The sequence below is a fragment of the Natator depressus genome, chromosome 25, assembly GCF_965152275.1.
Source record: "Natator depressus isolate rNatDep1 chromosome 25, rNatDep2.hap1, whole genome shotgun sequence".
Taxonomy (NCBI): domain Eukaryota; kingdom Metazoa; phylum Chordata; order Testudines; family Cheloniidae; genus Natator; species Natator depressus.
In genome coordinates this window covers 8,924,159-8,949,254 of record NC_134258.1, presented here as the reverse complement: position 1 = coordinate 8,949,254, position 25,096 = coordinate 8,924,159, and the positions used below count along the sequence as shown (strand labels likewise).

General features: G+C 49.9%; 2 protein-coding genes across 2 annotated transcripts; both read left to right on the top strand.

Moving 5' to 3' along the window:
* The first annotated feature begins 337 nt into the window (after positions 1-337).
* Positions 338-16,098, top strand: LOC141977736 (perilipin-3-like). Its single transcript, XM_074939382.1, has 8 exons — positions 338-415; positions 7,931-8,010; positions 9,167-9,362; positions 11,648-11,730; positions 12,181-12,856; positions 13,844-14,043; positions 14,297-14,425; positions 14,515-16,098. Exons 2-8 carry the CDS (start codon positions 7,948-7,950, stop codon positions 15,091-15,093), a joined length of 1,926 nt encoding a protein of 641 aa, XP_074795483.1. The 5' UTR covers positions 338-415; positions 7,931-7,947; the 3' UTR covers positions 15,094-16,098.
* Positions 16,099-18,264: 2,166 nt separating this feature from the next.
* TICAM1 (TIR domain containing adaptor molecule 1) lies at positions 18,265-24,201 on the top strand. Its single transcript, XM_074939378.1, has 2 exons — positions 18,265-18,479; positions 20,784-24,201. Exon 2 carries the CDS (start codon positions 21,022-21,024, stop codon positions 23,140-23,142), a length of 2,121 nt encoding a protein of 706 aa, XP_074795479.1. The 5' UTR covers positions 18,265-18,479; positions 20,784-21,021; the 3' UTR covers positions 23,143-24,201.
* Positions 24,202-25,096: the final 895 nt, after the last annotated feature.

Sequence of the window (25,096 nt, the reverse complement as noted above, 5' to 3'; positions counted from 1 at the left end):
CAGCCCACCACCCATGTCCACCAGAGAGATGCTAAGAAGAACCAAAACAGCTAACTTTTGCAATTCCCCACCTTTGTTCAGACAGGCAGGGGCTGGGAGCCCTTTGGGTTGAGCTGGGCCTCTCCTACCTCCCGCTTCTGGAGAGCTGGAGAAACCTCCCCTCTCCTCCTGGCCCAGGGACCCCTTTGGAATCTTGCGTTGCCACTTCCCTCTCCCCCAGTTCACAACATTCTAGCCCCACCTACATGCCACTTCTGATTGGCCAGGGTGGAGAACGCCGCTCCTGGATTGGCTTTCCCCAGCTCTCTGTCCCGGGCTTGGCAGGACCCACCCAGGCGCCGAACAGAACTTTGCCATTTGCACAGGAGGACAAAGGTATCTCGGGCGCCGGAGCGAGCAGAAGACAAAAGACCAGGTAAGGCCAGGCTGCAATTGTAGTATATTATAGCCTTGGATATACTTGGTAAGTTTGCATGTAAAATGCCAGGCTAACTCTCTACCCCAGTTCCCTGCTTGGGTTGGGATCTTTGCAACTAACCGTTTCCACAGCAACCAGGAGGGAGATCAGGCAGCTCTCTTCAAGGGAGGATCAAACTGTCGCCTGCCCCTACAATCTCTGCTCTGGGGGTCGCTGCTGCTGCTTTGGAGGGGAGGACCTGGAGATTTGGGGCCTGTCAGATTTGCCCTGCCCCTAGTGTAGTTATTTACACCAGTAGTGCAATGTGGGTGTGAAACGCGACCAAGTCAGAATGTCTGTCTTTTGCACTCGTGTAAAAACTACACAAACTGCAGGGGAAAGGAAGAATCGGGCCCCTGCTTTTGACTGTTTATCCCTGGTCTCTCCAAGACCATCTCCAAACTGAGAGGGCAGCAAGGCTGAAACGTACCCCGTTAAGGTTACCCTTTTCTCATCCCTTCCCTGTGTGTCTGTGTGTGTGAGAGAGACTTTTTAAGACCTGTGGGGAGACCAGCGCTAACAAGACCTGCAATCACACACACAGACACCAATTACTTTGCTTTATGTGTATTCTTTTTGATCCCTATGGTCAGTGCATTTTTTTTTCCTTCCTACCCTGTAAGCTCTTCGCTGGCAGACACATCTTCCTATGTCTGTGCAGTGCCCACTATATTTTGGATGCGACCATAATAGAAATTAGAAGAAGGGGCATGTGCTTTGCGGAAGCCTGCTACTGGTAGTGAAGATGCTCCTGGAAGTTCAATTAATTCTTGGTATGATTGATTAGTGCTGCAGTTCTTGAACTGTGGCCCATGGGCCACTAGCAGCCTGCAGAAGAAAACATTTTGAGAACCAAGTAATGGGGAACTGGGAGGCAATCCATGGGAGGGTTGATCTCTTATGAAGTGGGGCTATAGGCAAATAACTGACTTATTGAGTTCTGTTTACCTCTAATGTTAACACAGACTTTGTGGCTATCCAAGGGAGGTCAGCAATCCAATGACTAAGAGAAACTGATGAGTTAAACCTTAGGGTCTCTCTCCAGTTTCCAGGACCTTGAGACCTGCCTGTAACTTTTCTATAGTGGTGACCATCTGTCAGAGGCATGATAAAGACATTCAGTATTTCTGCAGTAGGATAATAGCAGGACCCGAAAAATGGTGGTAGCTATATATGCCTAGAGTTGGTGCTTTAGGCACAACCTTCCAAGGGAAGAAAAAGCAACTAATAACACAAGGCTCTGCTAGAAACCTTACAGGGAATCCAACTATACTAATTATTAAGCACTGACAACATGCTCTGTGCTGCACAAGATACAAATAGAGTCCCTGACCTAAAAGATTTCAGAGTAAACAAGATAGACAGTAGAATGAGAAGCCCAGAGCACAGTCTGACTCTCAACTCAACCCATACGGGTAGTTTATCTGAGGCCCCCTGGGGAGCCGTGAGCTGGTTTCAGGGGGTCCAAATTAAACCAGAAAGCAGGGCTGGCGTTAGAGTCACTGGAGCCCAGGGAAGAATGCCGAAGCCTGAGCCCCACTGCCTAGGGTCAAAGTTGAAGCCCGAACCCTGCCGCATGGGGATGAAGCCAACTTAGCTTTGCGGAGCCCCCTGTGGCGTGGAGCCTTGGACAGTTGCCCTGCTTGCTATCCCCTAATGCTGGCCATGGCTTTTAATCTACTGGATATGCAGAAAAACACTTTTTGTGGCACAGGTGGGCCATGGAGTTTTTATAGCATGGAGGGGGAGGGGGGCTCAGAAAGGAAAAAGTTGAGAACCCCTGGTTTACATCATGCACAGCCTCACACCATGTTACCAAACTCCTTGGACCAATGTTTTCAAAGGCAGCCAGTGACATTTATGTTTTGTGGGTGCATCAATCTTGGGGGGCCTCTTGGGTCTGATTGTCAGAAAAGCTGTGGAGCCCCATCTCCCACCAATTCTGAAACTTAGGGCCCAAGGTGTTTCAAGCTGGGAATCACTGGCCACCCCGGAAAGTGTTGGGCCTCTTCTTCTGATCACAACGCACTTAACAACCAGCTCCCCTAGGTGTAAAGTGCTGTCCGCGCCGCGTTCCGGAGAGGGACTCTGAGGCACAGTGTTGCTTAGTCGCCCAGCAAGTCAGTGGTAGAACTGGAATGGGAACCCAGGACACCTGACTGAATCAGGTGCTTTAACCACAAGACCACACACCCATTCGCATTCTTTCTAGTGTTCCTTCCTCCAATCCAAACTATTAACGCTAGCTGCCTCTCGTAAAGAGTCATTAGCTATCCAGGTTTCAGAGGAGCAGCCGTGTTAGTCTGTATCTGCAAAAAGAAAAGGAAGACTTGGGGCACCTTAGAGACTAACAAATTTATTTGAGCATAAGCTTTCGTGAGCTACAGCTCGCTTCATCGGATGCATGCAGTGGAAAATACAGTGGGGAGATTTATATCCATAGAGAACATGAGACAATGGGTGTTACCATACACACTGTAACGAGAGTGATCACTTAAAGTGAGGTTTCAGAGTAGCAGCCGTGTTAGTCTGTATTTGCAAAAAGAAAAGGAGTACTTGTGGCACCTTAGAGACTAACCAGTTTATTTGAGCATAAACTTTCGTGAGCTACATCCGATGAAGTGAGCTGTAGCTCACGAAAGCTTATGCTCAAATAAATTGTTTAGTCTCTAAGGTGCCACTTAAGGTGAGCTATTACCAGTGGCGGGGGGGGGGGGGAACCTTTTATAGTGTTAACACCCATTGTTTCATGGTCTCTGTGTATATAAATCTCCCCACTGTATTTTCCACTGTATGCATCCGATGAACTGAGCTGTAGCTCACGAAAGCTTATGCTCAAATAAATTTGTTAGTCTCTAAGGTGCCACAAGTCCTCCTTTTCTATTAGCTATCCAGTCTGCCTAGTTTCCTAGTTCCTATTGATCAATCAGTCCTTGCCTGTTGGAGGAGAGAGGCTGGACTTCACAGATTACTTGAATGCGGGAAGCAGATTTCCAGCCGGATGAGATCCCAGGTTCCTATTTGCATAAGAATGTAGCAAATAAAGCTGACTTAACCAACGGCAAATATGAGCAGAGCCTGTTTCCACATGTAGGTGAAAACTACTTTGCACTCAAGCCATCTCCTGGCTCACACAAGCAATTCCCAGCCAGGCGGATAAAGCAATGGTCCGTACCTTGATAAGCAGAACCTCCTGTGCTCTTGAGCAAACATCTGGCCGATCCTCTGCAGACAGCAATGTCCAGAATGTGCTGAACTGGGAAAGCATGCTGGGGTATTCCACAAGGGCAGTCTGGTCTGTCTGAAAGAGGCCCTCCTCCAGCTAGGATCAAACACTTTTGTTGCAACAGTAAGTCATTTCAAAGGGGTGCACAGGCTGCTGGTCTCCGCAGCCAGATGGAAGTTTCAATCACTGAGCACTATTGAGCTAGACAAGCAAAAAAAAAAAAAGGTCTTGAGATACCAGTGGCCTGATCTTTTTCCCTCCCTAGTGGTGCTGAGCACCTGCAACATCCACCGATGTCAATGAGAGTGTGGGGCTGCTCAGCACCTCTGAAAAACCAGGCCGCAGGATTACAAGGGCCTGCCGCAGATACTGGCAGATACTGAAAAACCAGGCCGCAGATACTGGCGCTGTAGTAAGGGCTGGTCCCACCTACGCAGGCACGTCAAATCATGTTTTAACACGCTCATGCCCTAAGCACTGTGTCACTCACACATTGAAAACTGTACCAAAAACAGGCCTGTAGTGTCTAGTTTAACACTAGCAGATCTCCTTTAGCTCCAAAGGAGCTGATCCTGATTTCCACCAGCGAGAGTGAGCGGAAACTCAGGCCCTTGGTTTTTCTCAGGCTGCCCAAGGAGTGAGGTGTTCTGTCCTGGCTTGTTGACACGCTAATTAGGAGACAATCTTACGGTGCAAGATTTTACCCCTAGATTAACCCGGACTCCAAGGCCAGTGAGATATAGTACAAAAACAAAGCGTATTTTCAGACTGGAAATGACAACTGTGGGCAGGAGCTGCCCTACATGGTGTTGCATCATCTGTGCCCTGTGTGTGTGTGTGTGTGGGGGGGTCCCTTTGACAAATGCTTGAGGCTGACTCAGCCTAGCCTTTAACAACAAACCAGTCTCCTGAAAGTGTAAGAGGAACAACCACTGGTTGCTAGCATGTCCTGTGAGCAGCCTATTGATTCCGGATACTGGGCCTCCACCACTCCCAGGCCCTGCCTACGTTAGAGAAACTTTCTACAAATTTCCCAGGCTGCCTAACACTGAGGTTTGTCTTCACAGCAACGTTAACCCGGGCCCTCATGCGGGTGTTGCCCCTAACCCCACTCCCGTCCACACACAATCTTCTAATCCGAGTGGGGTGTTATTTTCAACCCAGGCAAGCTGGCCTGCCTGGGTGGTGGTGGGTTAGAGCCTGGGTGCTGCTTTCCCTAGGGCTGGTGACTAGCCACTTTGCAGTGAGGATGCGGGATAAACCACATGAGTGCCGACCGTCCTCCGGCACCTTCCCACCATTCCCCCACTCCGTGTGCCCAGAAGGACAGACAAGTTCTCCCACAATTCACTGGGAAAGCATCCTAGAGCGGCTCAGCTCAGTGGGGCACAAAGACCCATGCACACGGGGCAGCACAGCGCCAGGGAGGAGGACACAGGAACGGGGCTGGGCTTTGCTGTGGTGCTGGGGTAGTGCCAATCACCAGGGCCAGCTCAGCAGTGCAGGCAGACCCTGATGCCATTTCCCCAGGGTAGGTGTTGTTTAGATTGTGGCAGTGCCTAGTGGGCCCCCTATTCAGGCACCCTCTTGCGCAAGGTGCTGTACCCACATAAACGGAAAGCCCCACAGGGCTTACCAAGCAGCGCTGGCTGGGGCAGGTGGAGACAGCTCGCCAGATGCTGCCACCAGTGTTTACACTCTTATTATTTGTATGGCGGTGGGGCCGAACCGGGCCCAGTTCAGGATCAAGGCCCCGATGGTGTCAGGTGTTGTACGTACACAAAACACAGTCTCTAGCCCAATGACCTCACCATGCCATGTAACTTGGCTCAGAGCCGGTCTAACTATGTGTGTTAGACTTAAATACCACAGCCCAGGGGCATGCACCGGGGGGTGGGGGTGGGCAAGCAGGGGCACAGGCCCCCCCAGTCATTGGGGGCACAGAACTCCTCTGACCCCAGGGCTGCTGGAGAAGGTGGGGAGAGCCAGCTCCTCCAGCCACGGTGGGGGCAGGGAGACAGCTTCTCCAGCCACAGGGGGCACAGAAAGTACCCCTCCAAAAGCAGCCAAATCGTTATTCCTGTGCCTGCCACTGCCACAGCCCGCGTCCCCCCAACAGCCCAATCCACAAGCTCCAGGGTCCCAGTTCAGGGCAGCACTTAAGCACACTTGAGTCACCTTGACTTCAATGAGACTTAAGGATGAATCTAATTTGACAATGTGCCCTTAAGTACTCTCCTGAACTGGGGCCTTGGTGCTCTGACAGTTGGTTACACACTGCTGCAATGGTTGCCATAAAACATCAACCAATAACAAGCAGGTAGCTGGCTGGTAAGGACTGCTGATAGTGATATTGTGTATCTTCTTCAGTCTCCCCTAGCTGTGTGCATAGCTAGCTTATCCGAACACATGCTGTCTTCAAGGATTCCCTTGTCCTTCTTTCCTCAGCTTCTTCCTACTGCTTACATCCAGTGGTGCACCTTGCCCTGAATTTGATTGTAAGCTCTTCAGGGCAGGGACCATCTGTCTACCCTGTAGGGTAGGTGCTACTGCAACAGAAGAACACATCACACCCCCCGCCGCCCCCCCCGCCCCCAAAATTCTAAGACTTCCAAAGTTGCTATTGCTGGTGGAGCTGAACAGTGATGGGACATGTGAAAAAGAATCCCTAGTGTAGGCAGAGCTGCAGCGAGAGAGACTCCAAGATCAGCGGCCTTGCAGAGGACTGTGTTGAATGAGCCTTGACACAAAGATGGCCGTCACCGTTACTAGTTCATAAAATTGTTGATAGTGGAAGTGCCTGCCACTGTGTCAGCATCTCTGTTCAGCGATTGGCCCTTGTGTCTCTCTCTCATGGGAATTAAGGTTTTGCCAGGGTACTCTGAGATGCTACATCCTGTTGGGAAATAGACCGAGACATGGGGAAACCCATCTTAACGTCAGAATTAGTGGGGGAAATCTGAGCTTTTCAAAGCTGTTGTTAAGCAAGTTCAGTTGTCTTAAAAATAGAACTTCAAATACCATTGTCATAATGTGACAATGAGCTAACCAGGGTTCCAAAATTAGAACTCTGAAAACCTGCCTTCCCCACTCATTCCATGGCTACAATGGAATTTCTCTCTTGCAACAGTCACTGTCAAGATGGCATATTGGATTGTTAACTCTCGTCTTTACAGTTAGGCTTGGAAGGATTCTATTTTTATCAGCAAATGTCGATAAACGTCAATTCCACCGTACACACCCAAACCCATGAAAACATATTTCCATCAAGGATGATCACAATTTACAGATTGGCAAAATAAGAAAAATGCCACTTGAGAATGTCTGAGTTTGATTTAAGGCTACTGACTTTGTATAGCTTGACATGTGATGTTGCCAGTGTGCGTTTGAACGGTTATAAGGCTTTAACTTTTTGAAGCTCAGTGTCTGCTGTCATTACATAATTATTGTCTGAACCCCCCTAATTTCCCACAACTGTGAAAATTTAAATTGGTAAAAATAAAAAAGGCTTAAAAATAAAAATCTATATTATCCATCAAAATTCTAAAAAAAATATATACCTCAAATTCTGGCAAGCTTAATTATAGCAAGATGAGAGACAACGTGCTGTGACACAAGCCATCATCTTCTGCAGGGTGCAAGCTTTTATTCAGGTTTCACAGTCGCAGCTGTGTTAGTCTGTATCCACAAAAAGAACAGGAGGACTTGTGTTGTTAGTCTCTAAGGTCCCACAAGTAGCTTTTATTCAAGCATCCTAGACTTTATAGCTGCAGAGAGGACATTCAGAAGATGCGGCTGATGCCTGAGTGTCTCTGTCTTCCAGACAGATATAGCAGGCCTAATATGAGTAAGAACTGCGCCAGTTCATCTCACTGGGGCGCTAACTCTGATGTCTAAGAAATTAATGTATCCACGCAATTTCAGTGCTGCTTATTTTAGTAGGAACATCCAGCTGACTTGGGATGGTGGAAGGAGGCTGGGTACATTGATATTGCTTCCCTCCTACATGCACATTCTGATCCCTGGTAAAGATTCACATTAACACATGAAATCTCTATGACTAGATGGAGCTATTAGAATATCTTCACATTCTTCTTGTAAGGAATAGGAAGAGGAGCTCTGAAGTTCCTAAGATGTGGTGGACAATAATCCAAGTGCACGTGGCATTATACTGTCCACCAGCTGTTACTGGTAATATCAGAAGGCTAACTCATAATGTTGTAACTGTTCTTTTTCTCTCCTTTCAGTTGCATCCAACTTCACAATGGCATCTGAAAACAAGGCCACGAATACTGGCCCTCCAAAGGCTGAAGAAGAGCAGCAAGCGGTAGGTAAATCACGGGAAGCTATTATTATAAAGTGTAATCCCCAGTTCACCTGCCAACAGGTGCTTCAGCGCGCTAACTTATGCCAGCATCCCAACATCCAGGCAAGAGAGGAGTCTAGCCACACAGACTGCTTTGAGCTCTAGTTTAATATGGAGAATGCAGTTTCCTCTTGCTCAGGAGAGGGCGGTAACTTCATGTGTGGGGGGAGTTCCATAAGGCTGAAATTTGGGAGAACGATCTGCCATGGGTTCCAGTGCTAAATCCAGGGAGGGTGATGTTTAATCAATACGTGACTGACAAGAAGCATGGTCCTGAGTTCTAATCCCCGCTCTGTCACTGACTCCTGGTGTGGCCCTGAGAATCATAGAATATTAGGGTTGGAAGAGACCTCAGGAGGTCATCTAGTCCAACCCCCTGCTCAAAGCAGGACCAACACCAACTAAATCATCCCAGCCAGGGCTTTGTCAAGCCGGGCCTTAAAAACCTCTAAGGATGGAGATTCTACCACCACCCTAGGTAACCCATTCCAGTGCTTCACCACCCTCCTAGTGAAATAGTGTTTCCTAATATCCAACTTAGACCTCCTCCACTGTAACTTGAGACCATTGCTTCTTGTTCTGTCATCTGCCACCACTGAGAACAGCCGAGCTCCATCCTCTTTGGAACCCCCCTTCAGGTAGTTGAAGGCTGCTATCAAATCCCTCCTCATTCTTCTCTTCTGCAGACTAAATAAGCTCAGTTCCCTCAGCCTCTGCTCGAAAGTCACGTGCCCCAGCCCCCTAATCATTTTTGTTGCCCTCCGCTGGACTCTCTCCAATTTGTCCACATCCCTTCTGTAGTGGGGGGACCAAAACTGGACGCAGTACTCCAGGTGTGGCCTCACCAGTGCCAAATAGAGGGGAATAATCACTTTCCTCGATCTGCTGGCAACGCTCCTACTAATACAGCCCAATATGCCATTGGCCTTCTTGGCAACAAAGGCACACTGATGACTCATATCCAGGTCCCTTCACCTCTCTGTCACTGCACTTGAGCAGAAAGAGGACAGAGTGGTTTCCATAAAGAGCCTCTCTGGGAATACGCATGGCTCAGACTACAGTTTATATTCACCCACCAGCGACAGGATCTGCCGCTAATGTCACTTCTTCTTTCCAGAACATAGTGAACAGGGTGGCCAGCTTGCCCTTTGTCAGCTCTGCCTACAACCTGGTCTCCTCTGCTTACAGCTACACCAAGGGGACACATCCATACGTCAGCAACGTCTGCAACGTGGCAGAGATCGTGGCTGCCATGGCAGTGGGCAGCGCAGTTGGTGGCATGCAGCCAATTCTCAGCCACCTGGAACCTCAGAGTGAGTAAACACCAAGACAGGTGATTCCTACCTTGTGCGGAGGTGTGAGAACTCTCATGGGACATCTCAGACTACACTGCGTGGCAGCAGAGCAAGAGGGCTCAGGACACAGACCAGCAGGGAAGACTTGTTTAACAGGATTAGATAGCTTTCTCATTCTCCCAGCCCAGCACTTTAGTCCCATGGCGTGAACGCCCCAGCTGCTGAGAGTATTAGCGATGTGGTTACAGTCTGTTTGTGATGCCCAATATGGGGCATGAAAAGAAAAAACAGCTTCGGGTTTAACACCTTCCTACTGTAAGTGCTCCTAAACTAGCATCTGAGTTATTTCCAAGTCATACAGGGATATTATAAAGAATAGCCAACAAGGATTTGTGAAGAACAAATCATGCCAAGGCAACCTTATTTCCTTCTTTGATGGGGTTACTGGCCTAGTGGATGGGGAGAAGCTGTAGGACTGATACATTGTGATTTTTAGTAAGGCTTTTGACACAATCCCACATGACGTTCTCGTAAGCAAAGTAGGGAACTGTGGACTAGATGAAATTATTACAAGGTGGGTGCAGAACTTCTTGAAAGATCATACTCAAAGAGTAGTTATCAATGGTCAAACTGGGAGGGCGTATCTAGTGGTCAGTCCTGGGTCCCGTACTATTCAATATTGTCATTAATGATGTGGAGAATGGAAATTATGCTTATAAAATTTGTGGATGACACCAAGCTGGGAGGGGTTGCAAGCAATTTGGAGGACAGGAGTAGAATTTAAAACCACTGTGACAAATTAGAGAATTGCTCTGAAATCAACAAGATGCAATTCAATAAAGACAAGTGCAAAGTACTACACTTAAGAAGGAAATTCAAATGCAAAACTACAAAATGAGGGATAACAGGCTAGGCAGTAGCACTGCTGAAAAGGATCTGAGGGTTCTAGTGGATCACAAATTGAATGTGAATTGACATTGTGATGCAGTTGCAAAAATGTCTAATATTGTTCTGGGGTGTATTAATAGGAGTGTCATAAGTTAGACACGGGAAGTAATTGTCCTGCTGTACCCCGCACTGGTGTAGCCTCAGGTGGATATTGTGTCCAATTCTGAGAGTCACACTTTAGGAAAGATGTGGACAAATTGGAGAGAATCCAGAGGGGAGCAAAAAAAAGTGATAAAAGGCTTAGAAAACCTGACCTCTGAGGAAAGGTTAACAAAACTGGCCATGTTTAGTCTTGAGAAAAGAAGACGGAGGGGGAACATAATAAGTCTTCTGTTATAAAGAGGATGGTGATCAATTGTTCTCCATGTCCACTGAAGGCAGGACAAGAAGTCATGTGTTTAATCTGTAGCAAGGGAGAATTAGGTTAGATATTAGGAAAAACTTTTGAACTATACGAGTAGTTAAGCTCTGGAACAGGCTCCCAAGGGAGGTTGTGAAATCCCCGTCAATGGAGGTTTTAAGAACAGATTGGACAAACCCCTGTCAGGGTTGGTCAAGGTTTACTTGGTCCTGCCTAAGCGCAGGGGACGAGACTTGATGACCTCTCGAGGTCCCTTCCAGCCCTACATTTCTATGATTCTATCTTTTCTCACAGCTGTATTTCCCATCCACCTTAGCTAACTCTTTCCAACAATTGCTGGGCTTGCTTGGCACAGACCCCAAGGAACCAACAGTTCCTCCATTTAACTTCTTTGCTTAACCAAAGCACTGCTGACTCCTCCACCCTGCTGCCCCATGTATTCAGCCAGATCCTGAGCCCAGTGAAATTAATGGAAGATTTTGCCATTGACTCCAGTGAGACTGGAATCTAGCCCTTTGCAGCCACTCTGCTCTCTAACCTGCTTGACATGTTTGCCCTCCAGATCTTGGGAAACCGTGTATTTCACCCAGGGGAGTACTGGAGCCTATTAAATGGGAATCCGTGCTGCCTACTGCTCACTATTCCATTCTTGGGCAAGAGGGGCTGTTTAGTCTTTTTTGCCCCATAGCTTGAGGCTTTCTTCCTACCCTCCAACCTTCTGGTGGAGGACCAAACAGGATTCCTTCCTCCCAGTTAATATGGCTCCCAAGTGGCTGCAACTGAGTAATAAAGATACCCCCTCTGATGGAGAAGTGTACTACTTCCTGCCATTACAGGGAGTCGGGTTCCCAAAGGGCATGACCACAAGGCTGCTCGAATCAGGCCGGCTGTGTTGCCTTTGTGCTGGTTCCCTCTGCCTGGCCTTGCCACTGCGAGCAGGAGTCAAACAGAAACAGATTCAGAGAACTAAGTCTGTGCATCTCCCGCTCTCTAGTCACATCGGTAAACGAGTACGCCTGCAAGGGACTGGACAAACTGGAGGAGAGCCTGCCCTTCCTTCACCAACCAACGGAGAAGGTATCCAGCATCCTCCCCCAGGAGGGGAAGTTACAACTTGCTCGAGGGCCAATGCTATGGAGAGGGAGGCATAGGTCTGCCCTAGGGAAACAGATGGGTTGCAGCGCTTAGTCGAGAGGGAGCGATGGTGCAGTGTGAACCCTGATTGAAGAGACATTTGCTTTGCACATGTTTGGGCTAGAAAAGGAGCTGCCCGCTGACAGAGAGGCTAAGGGCCAGATCCTTGACAGGTGTAAGTGGCGCTGATGTCATGGAGCTACACCAATTCATGCTGCCTGTTGGCCCTACAGCTGTGGGAACTAATGGATGACATTACCTAGCCATGCCACTATTTATCTAGAGAAGGGCCATTTGGGAAGGAAGGGGTATCTGGTGTCTCCCCACTGGAAAAAAACAACCTCAGTCTTTGAGTGAGTGTAAAATAATCTTTCCTCTGGCTCTCCCGTCTAGGTCATTTCAGACACCAAGCAGACGGTGTCTACTAAAGTGATGAGTGCTGTGGATGCTGCCTATGGCGCAAAGGATGTGGTTGCCAGCAGAGTGGCCGGAGCTGTAGATGTAACCAAAGATGTTGTCCAGGACAGCGTTGAGCTGACCAAATCAGTGGTGTCCTCCACCGTCAATACTGCCAAGGAAGCTGCCTATGGTGCCAAGGACATTGTGACCAACAGGGTCACCGAAGCAGTGGACCTGACCAGAGGGACTGTCCAGGACAGCGTTGAGCTGACCAAATCAGTGGTGTCCTCCACCGTCAATACTGCCAAGGAAGCTGCCTGTGGTGCCAAGGACATTGTGACCAACAGAGTGACCGAAGCAGTGGACCTGACCAGAGGGACTGTCCAGGACAGCGTTGAGCTGACCAAATCAGTGGTGTCCTCCACCGTCAATACTGCCAAGGAAGCTGCTTGTGGTGCAAAGGACATTGTGACCAGCAAAGTGAATACAGTTGTCGGGCGGAGCAGAGAAGCTGTCCAGGACGGCGTGGAGATGACCAGTTCCGTGGTGACCAACAGCCTGAATAAAGCCAAGGCAGCGGGCCAGCTGGTAGCAAGTGGAGTGGATGCTGTTCTGGAGAAATCAGAGGTGCTGGTGGATCATTACCTCCCCATGACAAATGAGGAACTAGGTGAGAAAGTGCTTAGACATTCTACAGCAGTGGTTCTTAACTAGGGGTACACGTACCAATAGGGGTGCACAGAGGTCTTCCAGGGGGTACATCAACTCATCTAGGTATTTGCCTAGTTTTACAATAGGCTACATAAAAAGCATTGGCGAAGTCAGCATAAACTAAAATTTCATACAGACAATGACTTGTTTATACTGCTCTATGTACTATACGTTGAAATGTAAATACAAGATTTATATTCCGATTGATTTATTTTATAACTATATGGTAAAAATGAGAAAGTCAGCCATTTTTCAGTACTAGTGTGATGTGACACTTTTGTATTTTTATGTCTGATTTTGTCAGCAAGTCGTTTTTAAGTGAAGTGAAACTTGGGGGTACGCAAGACAAATCAGACTCCTAAAAGGGGTACAGTAGTCTGGACAGGTTGAGAGCCACTGCTGCATAGCATGTGCTACCAATAGAAAATGCAGTCCCCGCTCCTCCATCCAAGCTCAGACACTATTGCTTCTGCTAGATGGCAGAGGCCTTCTCCTGTCTTGGACAGGTAAGTTGCGTTAGACTTGTCACCCCAATTACTTTCTCTCAACATTAGGAGCTGGCATGCGACACAGGGAAGAGGTTCCGACGTTCGCTAACTACTGTTTTGTCTTAGTTGCCTTGAAACTGGTGGGTAAAAGCAGGTGAGCTCTGTGGGGAAAGAAAAATCAGTGCATTCTTCATCCCTTCAGACAGCTGCTGTCCTCTCAAACCCTGTGTCTGAGCTCTCATAATAACCATTAGTTCTTTCTTCAGTTGATCTTGAAGTGCTTTATAAAGGTGGTCAGTATCATTATCCCCATTTTACAGTTAGGGAAACAGAGGCACAGAGACCAGGAGTGGGGCCGTTAGTGTGTCGACGACCTTGTGCAATGGGCCCAAGAGGACCATCGCTGGGGGCGGGCATTCCTGCTGATAACTTGACCCTTATACGATTGTTCCCTTCAGTTGAACTTGCCATAGCCATCGAGGGCTTCAACATGGCCTCCGTGGAAGAGCAGAAACAGCGGCAGAGTTACTTCGTGCGCCTGGGTTCCCTCTCAAACAAAGTCCGCCACCGAGCCTACCAGCACTCCCTGAACAAGCTGCGGCTTGTCAAGCAAAACACCCAGGATACTCTTTCCCAACTCCAGCTGGCAATAAACCTAGTAAGAACACCCCCTTTCCCACCCTGGCGATGCAAAGCATTCCACCGCAGTGCTAAATCGCTCTGTTCCCAGGCTGCCCTCTGAGTCTCACGTCTACCTACGCTCCCACCTCTGCTTGATGTGCAGCAGCTTCCTTGGTGTGGTACTGCCTACTTCCTGTTCTCGGACCCCACTGTGTAAGAGGGACTTGGGCATTGCAGAGCTTCTTGCTGGTCACAGGTATCTGCAATGATCATTCTTGTCTCCCTGCCAGATCGAATACATAAAACAGAGCGTTGGTCAGAAGCTTCAGGATAGCCTGGAGAAGCTTCAACAGCTGGGGATGGAGTGGAGCCGGACCCAGCCGAGAGAAAACCCAGCTAAAGATGCTTCCCAGCCAGAGGTATCTCTAGTGGGAAGTACTTACAGGGATGGATGGTGCACTAAATGCTGGTTTCACATTGTATGTCTTACCCACTACTCTCCTCTCAGCAGGTCGAGTCTCATACTCTAGCCATGGTGAGTATCATCACCCAGCAGCTGCACCCTGCCTACGTGAATCTGGTATCCAGCATCCAAGGCCTCCCCAGCAGCATCCAGGAAATGGTGCAGCAGGCCGTTAACAACATGCAGCAGCTCCACACTTCCTTTTCCAGAGCGGATTCCTTCCAGGACGTCTCCAGCAGCTCCCTGACGCAGAGCCGGGAGAAAGTGACAAAGGCCCAGGAGTCTCTGGATGCTCTGCTGGAGTATGTCGCACACAACACTCCCCTCAACTGGCTTGTGGGCCCCTTCACTCCGTCAGTCAGACTGACCCAAGAAGCAGCAGAGGAGCCGAAAGAAATTATGACAGAGATGATATCACCTGCACGGCAAGAGGTGGCTTCAGCACAGAAGAAGGTGGCTGAGGTCCCCAAGGCACCAGAGAAGGAGATGGCTGTGGCACTGAAGGAGGAGGAGAAGATACCTAAAGCATCAAAGGAGGCAATGAAAGCACTGAAGAAGGCAGTAGAGGAGTTGACCAGGGCATCAGAGAAGATGGTGGCTGAAAAGAAAAAGGAAGATCCTTGAAATGTTCCAGCTATTGCAGCCAGCTTCCTTGGAAAGAACAGAACTTCCCTGTAGGTTTTAGTCACTCCTATACCTGCCAGATCCATCAAAGGGAGGGTGATTGCCTCTCTGCACCTACCCCTGACACACTATCCCATGCTCAGAGCTAACATACAGTCAGCTCATCTAGCTGTATCTTGCAGGAAACTCACTAACCAAAGTGGCTTGACTGTCTGCACCTACCGCTCTTGCCTTATTTCTGAAGAACACTGTACTGAGGTGGGGGAGGGGGAATTCTCCGTGTTGGCTGTAAGAGCTGCACGTCTGTGGCAGTCCCTGCGTGGATTGCTACGCCTCGCTGAGGACAGATGTAGAGGAGAGCAGCAGTCTTGCAAAAAGTCAAGCATCAAAACTAAATGCATCCAAACTGTGGACAGCTTAACACAACAAAATGATGCCCTTAACTTTTGATACTGTTTCCTCCTGTTACTTGTTATAGCTGTCCATCATGTACACTAGAATATACTCCCTTTTTTCTGATTGTTCTGCTCCCTGCAAGGCTGAGACCATCCAAGCAGGACAGTCGGCAGCAGCTGTGGATGTCTCCAAACCTTTCTTTTGCACAAAAATAGTATTGAGGGGGGGATGTTTTTTTTTTTTTTTTAAGTGCCAGTGTTCAATGGGACTTGTGCTCGCAACTTATTCAGTACTTTTAAAAATCCCACTCAGAAAACTAACTCCGTGCATATCAGATTCACCCCAGGTCCCAAGCACTCTGCAGCCACTGAAAACAATGGCTCACGGCAGCTTTTCCAGGAGTTGCTCAGGTGGATCCAACATTGCCATTGTGGTGGGATTAATTGAGCTATAAAGTGGGAAGGATTGGTGCTGGTGTCTCTTGGTGATTAACTCCTAGTGACTCCTTTACTGCTGATGCTTATTCCAATAGTCCCTCCAGAAACAAAGTGCTGAGCTTGAATTTATGGAGAAATGGCAACATGGTCTTTAAAATAAATCTGAATTGCTTTCAAACCACGAGAACCGTTTGAAGTGTGTGTGTGTGTGTCTCTCTCTCTCGGCATATTTAAATCTGAAGGTGAAGCACTTCTGATTGGAAAAACAGAGAGTAACCCAGAGCATCCTCTTCTCACCCTAGCAAGAGTCTGGAGGAGCTCTGCTTTTAGTTCTTTCGAAGGAATCAAGCCATCTTCTCTAGGTAATGCTGAATTTACTTTTGGTCTTTCACGACCGGTTCCTTCCTGAACTCTTTCCCAAAAGCTGCCCCAGGCACATCTCAAACTCTACCTCCAACTTCTGGTGAAGGCATCCTCTACTCCACTGCTCCTGTGTGTTTTGCCCTGGCCACTCTGCACAGGGGACCCTCACGGTCAGTTCCAGCTCCGCCCATGACATTAACGTTGTCACCTTCATCTCTTAGCCCTAGTTCCCATGCCTGTCAGCTGCAAACCACACCACAATGTATTTCTTACTCTAACGATGCACCTCAGTCCCTTCAATTCTCTGCTTGTGGCACATAATAGTTTAGTCCCCTGAGGGCTGCGCTATTTTGGGCTAATTCTGGTTGTTGGGCTTGGTGTGCAGGTGCTGGTTGGGGGTTGATGGACTGGGAGATATGGATCAGTAATTTGAAGGTCCCTTCTAGCCTTAAAGTCTACGACTAATGTCTTAAAGACTGAAGTCCACCTCTTGATTAAATATATATACCGTCGAACCTCAGAGTTATGAACACCAGAGTTACCACAAACTCTCATTTGGAACCAGAAGTACACACTCAGAGACACCAAAAAAAGCAAATGCAGGACAGTGCCGTGTTAAATGTAAACTACTAAAAAAAATTAAGGGAACGTTTAAAAAAAGATTTGAGAAGGTAAGGAAACTGTTTCTGTGCTCGTTACCTTTAAGATGGTTAAAAGCAGTGGTTTTTTGTCTGCATCGCTGAGTTTCAAAGCTGTATTAAGTCAAGGTTCAGTTGTCAACTTTTGAAAGAACCACCCTAATGTTTTGTTCCGAGTTAGGTACAACCTCCCTTCCCCCAGGGGTTCCTGACTCTGGGGTTCCACTGTACCCACACATCCTCTTTGGAACCCCGGGCGAGGCCCACCATCTCCTGCAGGGTACCTGGTGCCCTGGCCGCACGGAGCCCTCAGGGTAGCAGCCTGATGCTGAGAAGGGGAGTGGAGCAGGTTCTGTGGTCCCCAGCGAACTGGGAGCCTTGTCCCAGGAAAAGAGCAGGCTGCAGGTAACCTTAACCCTTCTCTGCGCTTGGCACGGAAACCGCCACAATTGCTGCCCGACCCTCAGCTTGCCAGAGACAAACCTGGCGCCCTGGGAGAAGGTGAGAGTTACTCGTGGCAAGCGCGCCCCCTGCCTTTGGCTGGCGGGAACAGTGGGGCCTCACCTTGGACTTGAAGGCGCATCACTCCAGCCCTCTGGCTGGTGCGGGGGAGAGAAGGGGGATCCCCCGTCGGAGCGCATGAGCCCCTTCCCCGAGGTTGCACTTGGAAGGGCTCTGGATTGAATTCCCTTGAGCAGCCCTGGCCTGCTTAGGAGGGGGGCATGGGAGGCGGAGAGTCCTCTGAAGAACTTCTCCAGCTTCCCTCTCCTGCTGGGAGCCAGTTTCCCGCACAGCTCCCCCCGCTGGGGCAGGGATTCCCCCAGAGCTCCCCGCGCCTCTAGCTGGCGCAGGGATTCCCCAGAGCTCTCCCCGCTGGGAGAGAGCCACGTCCACTCACCTCCCTTTGGGAGTGGGATTTCCCCACAGCCCCCCCCCGGGGGGGGGCGAGATCCCCCTCTCCTTCAGTGGAGGGGACCCCCCCCATTAATCCCCCCTTCTGCAGGGGGGTGAGAGCCCCATAGCCCCCGCAGGTGGAGTCCCCATGGGGCTCTCCGCACTCCAGCTGGGGGGGGGACGGGGACGGACACCCCCCCCCATCTCCTTCCTGCTGGGGGGCGAGATCCCGCCCCCAGCCCGGCCTCCTCCTCCAGGGGCTGAGCTCCCCCATAGCCCGCCCCACACTCCAGCAGAGGCCGCCATCCCACCCCCACCCCGCGTGGGGGGGGGGCGAGTATCCCCCGCACGGCCCTGCAAGCGCCCCGCCCCCCTGTGGAACGCGCTGTAGCCAGCCAGCGACATGTAGCCACTTCCCCGTGTTACGTCACCGCCCCCCCGGCCGCCGGGCTCCGGCTGCTGCTGCCGCGGGCGGCGACAGGGCAACCCCGGGGCCGCGGCTCCTCCTCCGCCTGGGCCCATGTGAAACAGGGCCAGGCTACTTCCGCCTCCCCGCGGCCAGCTCGGAGCCGGGGGCCAGCGCGGCTCGGGACCTGGCTTTGGAAACGGGCGCAGAGCGGCTGAGGACTCGCCCGCTCAGTGCACCCGCGCGACCCAGGTACTCGCCCTTCACGCCCCTGTAAGGGCCCCGCTCCCTCCTGCGCCCGCCGCTGCTGGAAGAGGAAAGTGACAGGTGGAGCCAGCCAGCCATGCCCTTCCCAGGGGGCCAAGCAGATCCAGGCAGCCAGGACTTCCCTGCCAGCAGATTTTGGGGTGCAGCTAAAAGCTGGATCCAGCCAGCGAGCCCGTTTCATTCATCCCATGGCTGCTGACAGCCGGGGCAACAAATTCCAGCTTGGCCTGCTCGGAATGAGGCGCCCGCAATCCTGTTTTGTCTCCTAAATACAAATTAATCGGATGCCCGGACTTTAGCCAGCAAAGTTGGGAAAAAAGTCTGGCCTTTGTACTTTTCCAGGCCTGGTAAAGAACAGCAGCAAAGGAATCTTGGTTCCAAATACCCTGGGAAGGAATTGGTAAACTGGTAGGGAGCAGATCCTCAGCTGGTTTAAATTGGCTTGACTCCAGTGATGTCAGTGGACCTATGTCGATTTACGCCACAGGATAGTTGGGGGGTAGGGGTGGATGGCAGGCAAGGGACTCCTAGGAGAAGCAAGATTTTACAATCCTTAACTTCTGGGCAGGTTTCCTGGCTCTGAACTTTACTTCCCAGTTCTAAAAGCTTCCACTGGAGGATGTTTAAAAATGCAAACAAAAAAATTGTAAGGGGGGGGAGAAATCCCAATTTTATATAAATTTGAAAGAGTGAATGAGGAAAGGATTAGCAACAGAGCCCTGCTCGCACACGTCTTCTTTGCTTACAAGTACTCCTTTTTGCTTAAAGTGACATTTTTATTGAAGAATCCCCCCCCCCACCCCGACAGAACAAAAAACCAACAGAAGAATAGAAAGGTAAAGTAAAGTAATGGGTGTAGAGGAAGGGGGGTACGGAGTGGAAGGAGACGGACATCTCCAGTTTCCACCTGCAGGAAGTAATCAAAGGTTTCTAAAAAGTGAGACCAAATCTTTTAAAATTTGACTGAGGTCCCTCTTCTCCAAAACATCACCTGCTCTTCAGCTGCTAGCTCAGCCACTGTTACTTCCCAAGCTTCTATCCCGGGAGGCAAATGATTTTTTTTTTAAAAGTCATTTCATAGAGCACCATGAACGTGTTCAAAGTGCCAGTTCTCCCTTGCAAAAAGATAGTTTCACCTGGTGCTAAGTGCATAAACACAGCAAACAGAACCTTAGATGACGAATGCAACCTCGATCTGACTCACCAAGGAAAAGGGTTACAGAGATGCATGTCAAAGTTCTGGACATTTGTTAGACCCGTTTTGAAAGGGAAGTATTCCGTTTTGTTTGTTTTTGTTTTTCAAGAAGTTTCAGTGAACCAGAATATTTCATGGAAGGGGAGGACAACTTCCTTAGATAGATGTCTGATCTCACACATGAAGCAATTGGAGGGTTTCTGTGAGATAGTAAAACTAGTAGCTAAAAACAGAGTGAAATTGTAAATTTCCCCCCAAAAGCTAGATTGTTGTGGAGTTTTTGTTTTGAGTTTTTTAAAGGCACTCTTTTCAGATGCTCCTTTAAATACTGGAAGATTTTTCCAGAGGGTCAGATATTCTGTTGGTCCTCTATAGCCAGTATTCCTCCTGAATGACAGACACATCAACCTTCCACTACTGGTCTGGCCCTCTCCACCCTACTAGAGTGAGTTCTGATACTACATTAAACTTGCTGCCAGAAGACACTGGTAAGTCCCAAGATCTTAACAAGATTCAGAAGAGGGATTAGATATGGATATGGATAATGTGAACATCCACAATTATATGATTGTATCTATGGAAGGGATATAAACCCTCATGCTTAAGGGCATAAACTAACTGAAAGGACATAAGCCTGGAGTTAGGAAGACGCTTTCCCTATGGACAACTTATTCCATAACTGCCCATTAAGAGGATTTGTGCACTTTCCATCTGGAATAGGTGACTGTCGGAGACAGGACGTTGGATGAGATGGACCATTGTTCTGACCCACTCTGGCGATTTTTATGTTTCTAAATATGTCAATAACTTAGCACTGATTATACATTTACAGTGCACACTTTAAAGTATAGTAAGTGTGTATAGCTTTGCCATTTGCTTAGAGTTATATATACTTGCAATAATGTGTGTAGTAAAGATGCATAATACCAAGCAAATGGCAAAGACTATCTACATACCAAAGAGGAGTGACGTTCTTTAAAAAGGTGTGGTGTAGACACAATGCCGACAGCACAGTGACCTTGGGCCAACCTAGCACGGAGCGCCCAGACTCTGCCTGGCACGTTTCTGTAACTTCCCATTCTGTTTGATTGCAGATCCAGCTGGTGAGCTTTAAGGAGGATGAGGATGGCAGCACTACCTCCCGATCCTAAAAGTATTTGGGAGAAGAGCCGCTGAGCACGAGAGGATTTATGTATTACCAAAGTGTGCCAGGTGCTTTACAGAACACAGAAGGGACACAGGCCTTTGCTCCATCCCTGCATCCAGAGGCTGTAATATGGTCTTTTCATCACCTGCTTCTTCAGCAAACTGTCTGGATAACCAGTTGAAGAGATGGCAGAGGCTGGCGGGGCCCAGCCATGCTTTGAGGGGGTCTTCAGCATTTTATCTAGGATCCCAAAAGAGAGACTCGTTAGCCTCAAACATAAGCTGAAGCACATGAGATCCTGCACGAGCAGCTGCAAGCTATTGCAAGCCATCGTCCTGCTGACTTTGGGACGAGAGGTAGATGCAAGGATATGCCTGGACGCTTTGGGTGATGATGAAGGAGCCCTCTGTATCCGGAGGAGCAAGTGGGGTACTGCAGGCAGCGAGAACCCGCTGACTCCCCAGCAGGAGGCAGGTGCCCTTCTGGCTCTGGCACGGATCTACTCGCTGCTGGTAGAGGAAAGTCTGTGCACTTACTGGGCCAGGGACAATGCCTACAAAGCTGCCCTTGCGGCCTTCAGAGCCAGCGAGGATCCTAGGAGAGACAGACAGAGCAGCATCTTGGCCGAGGCTCAGGAAAAGTGCGGGATCGACTTCAGCCCCAGAGAGACGGGTAATGAATTTAAGACACTGAGGTCCGACCCTGGGCATTTCCTGACTGCCAGCCTGGCTCCAGTGGTGAGGAGCCCCCCAGTACAGATCAGGAGCAGATCGGTTCCTTCGGGGCCTCAGACTTTGCGTTCCTCTGGCAGCCCGGCCTCCTTCATCAGCCACTTTGAGATCAGCCCGTCCCCTACAATGGAGTTTCACACCTGCTCAACTCACCATAACCACATCCCACAGCCCAGCAAGCTTTGTGGGGGTGCCATGAGCTGCACCGTGCAGCCTGGCGGAGGGAGAGTCAGCCCCGGCCCACGGGACACCAGCCAGTTCAGCAGCTCCACTGCACCCCCTCTGCAAAGCCAAGTAAGAAGCCACCCATCTGAGAATCCCCTGGCTGGTAGCTTTGTTCCCCCATCTCTTCCAGTTCCCGAAACCCCACTTCTGCATCAGAGTGCTGTGCGCTGTCCTGTGGAATGCACTGACCCGCCCACCACGGTGACAGCAGAACTGCAGGAACTAGGAGAGCGCATGGTCCAAAAGCCAGAACAAGAGTCACCTACCGAGCTCCCTCGCTTGTGTACCCCAGGGCCAGCCGCTAGTTCCATCCGAGTGCCAGTAGAGGATTCCTGTGTCCTAACAGAGAAAGCAGACACGGCATCCTTCTCCTCTTCAGAGGGCCGCCCTCCTCCCCAGGCAGTAGCCGCCCCCACACCGGAGCTGGACTGTGGCGAGAAAAGGTTCTTTAGTTTCGTTGTCCTGCACGCCAGCGAAGATGTGGCCATTGCCTGCCGGGTTAAGGAGATGCTGGAGAGCATGGGGGTGCCCGACGGTGCCACATTCTGCGAGGAGTTCCTCATCCCTGGCCAATGCCAGCTGACTTGCTTCCAGGATGCCATAGACAACTCTGCCTTCACCCTCCTGCTGCTGACCCAGAACTTCCAGTCCCGCTTCTGCGTGCACCAGATGAACACGGCCCTGATGGATTCCCTCCAGCGGCGGCCCAAGTACAACTCCGTCATCCCTTTCGTGCCCAAGGAGAACTCCTCGAAGAAGTGCCCAATCCCCAGCATGCTGGTGGGGGTGGTGCCTCTGGACGAGAGCTCCCCTGTGTTCTCCAGGACGGTGAAGAACACCTTCCGCCTCAGGAGAATCAGTGAGCAGAAGGCAATGTGGAGCCAGTTACAGCACATCCAGGAGCACCACAGGAAACAGCAGCAGCATCAGGAACACCTCCAGATGCTGCAACAGAGCTTAGCTGGTCTGAACTGGGGGTCCCAGCCTGGCTATCCACCCCAAATGCCTTTGCCAGGACTGTTGCCATATCCTGCAGGAATTCAGCAACTTCTGCAGCTTGTGTCTAGTCTCCAACTCCAGACACCCTCTCTTCCAACGTTTGCCCCCCCTGCCATGTACCAGCCTCACCCAGCTAGTCAGTTCATGCCCACCCAGTCGGCTCCCTCCCCTTCCCAGCACTTCATCCTCCCACCAAGCCACCAAAACATGATGCAGGGGCCAGGAGGCCCCCAGCCCCTCATCATTCAGAATGCTCAAATGGTGCAGATTGGGGACCACAATCAGATGCAGGTGGAGAGGACCAGGCTCGGGGCTGAGAGCTCCGATGAAGAGACCAGCGAGAGTCACTGATTGGAGGGGACGGAACTCAACACTGTCTGGAGAAAGTAGCACTTAGTTTCATAGCTAAATTGCAAGCTGTCTAGGGCAGGGGCTGTCGTCTTTGTTACTTGCCTGCCCAGTGAGGACAGGTCCGCCTCCTCGCCTCCGGTGGAGCACGGAGAGCGTGGAAGGAAGTGACCGTCCGTCTCTTCTGCTGGAGGAAAGAGAATGAGAATGAGGAAAAGAAAGACTCAAATTCCTGGGAAAATATTTCCCACAACTCTTGAGGGACTCAAAGGTTTTTGAAATAAATTTTAGTTAATTTATTCCTCTACGTTCTCGCCTTCTTGCCAGGGTGGGAAGGGCAGTCATTGGTCTTATTCTTAATGCTACCTCTCTAGGACCTGTCCTGTGTGCCAACAGCTATGGGGAGACAGTGTGGCCCAATGGATAGGGCCAGGGGCTGGGACTCCTGGGTTCTGTTCCTGGCTCTGCCACTGATTGGCCTAAGTAACTCACCCAAGGTGATGCAGCAAAAGTTTGTCCCCCTTTTGTCCCCCCTCCAACTGAGATGCATGGTGATCCCTGCACTTCAATACCCAGCACCTGACCTGCTGCCAAGAGCTTGACCAGCACCCTCTGGTGAGAAGCAAGTATAAAATGCTGAAGTACCACTCTCTCGGTGGCTGTATTATCCCTGAGGCAAGGAGGGGAGCGGGTTATCAGAAGCGCCTGAATCTGGGAAGAGGTCCTCCCCCTGTGATAATGGTCAGTAGAAAACTTAGATAGAAGGTGCCCGTGTTTGTGTGCACGCTACGTGTGTGCGTGCAGAAGTGGGTGTCGATGTGCAACTTCAGATGGAAAAAATAAATCCCTGACTTGTCTACATCAACCCCACAACACAGGGCTGCGGAGCCCTTGGTGGGAAGGTAACAGAACAAGTCCAGTTGTGTGACAGGACTGGGCCCAGCACAAAGTCAAAGGGCAAGTGTCTTTCCTCCCCCTTGGAAGTGTGAACGTCCAGGCATTGCCTATGCACGATCAAAAGCAGCACAACGTGCCAGCACTGTTGACAAAACTGATACTGCACTACCGCTTGCATTTAGAAACGGGTATTAATCTCCCATTGTGCACTTGACTCCAGCTGTTACACCAGATTCTTTGTAGGGACCCTTAATCTGCAGTCGGCTACTCTGGTGATTAGGCACATTCAAGGGCCAGGCTCTGTCCTCAGTGAGACACACATCTCACACTGAAGTCAGTGGGAGTGACACCTGTTTAACGCGGGCTGATTTGGCCCCAAGAAAATAGTGGGCGTGAGGTCTGTATTTCTGGACGAAAGGCAATTTAGCTGAAGTGCCTAAGTCCTGTGGAACTGGCTGGCCGTAGGTAAGACAGCCAACTGCCCAACCAACTAGCAGGCTTTGAAAGACCTTTGTCTTGAAAATGTACCGGCCAAGGCACAAAACCTCTTCGCTCCAGATTCCAAACAGTGCTCACTCCCCTGCAAATAACACTTTGCACAGCTACGGCCACTCAGGAGCTCCAGGGAGCCTGATCATTAAAGTCCCCAGAGCTTGTACCCTTCAATATCCAAAGATTAGGGGTGTCCCAACAACCTTTGGGCAACTGAGATTGTACCATAGTTTTAAAGCACTCTGTGAAAGCTCAGACCAACCTACAGCACAAGGGTCCAGACAGATTTACAGTTGTATTAAGCAACATCTGCTGTATGCGTCCACGGAATTAATCAATGTGTGTTAAACGGGGACTGAGATGCCACAGGGATGAATGCTTTAGAAATGCCGAGATAAAGGGCCATTCACAGCACCTGTGATGTAACTGTCTGTTAATTAAGATGGGATTTATCAATTTTCCTATTTGCAGAGGACATGTCTATCCTCCCCTATGTATATAGCAATAAATACTCCCAACAGGACAAGCTAGGATTGTCATTGCACCCTTAAATTTTGGATTCAACCTT

Excerpts from the sequence above, each read along its gene's own strand:
- TICAM1 (XM_074939378.1), top strand. The coding sequence starts at position 21,022 with ATGGCAGAGGCTGGCGGGGCCCAGCCATGCTTTGAGGGGGTCTTCAGC.
- LOC141977736 (XM_074939382.1), top strand. The coding sequence starts at position 7,948 with ATGGCATCTGAAAACAAGGCCACGAATACTGGCCCTCCAAAGGCTGAA. Across the intron at positions 9,363-11,647 it reads CAGCCACCTGGAACCTCAGA|TCACATCGGTAAACGAGTAC; the intron begins GTGAGTAAACAC and ends CCCGCTCTCTAG. Across the intron at positions 14,426-14,514 it reads AAGATGCTTCCCAGCCAGAG|CAGGTCGAGTCTCATACTCT; the intron begins GTATCTCTAGTG and ends CTCTCCTCTCAG.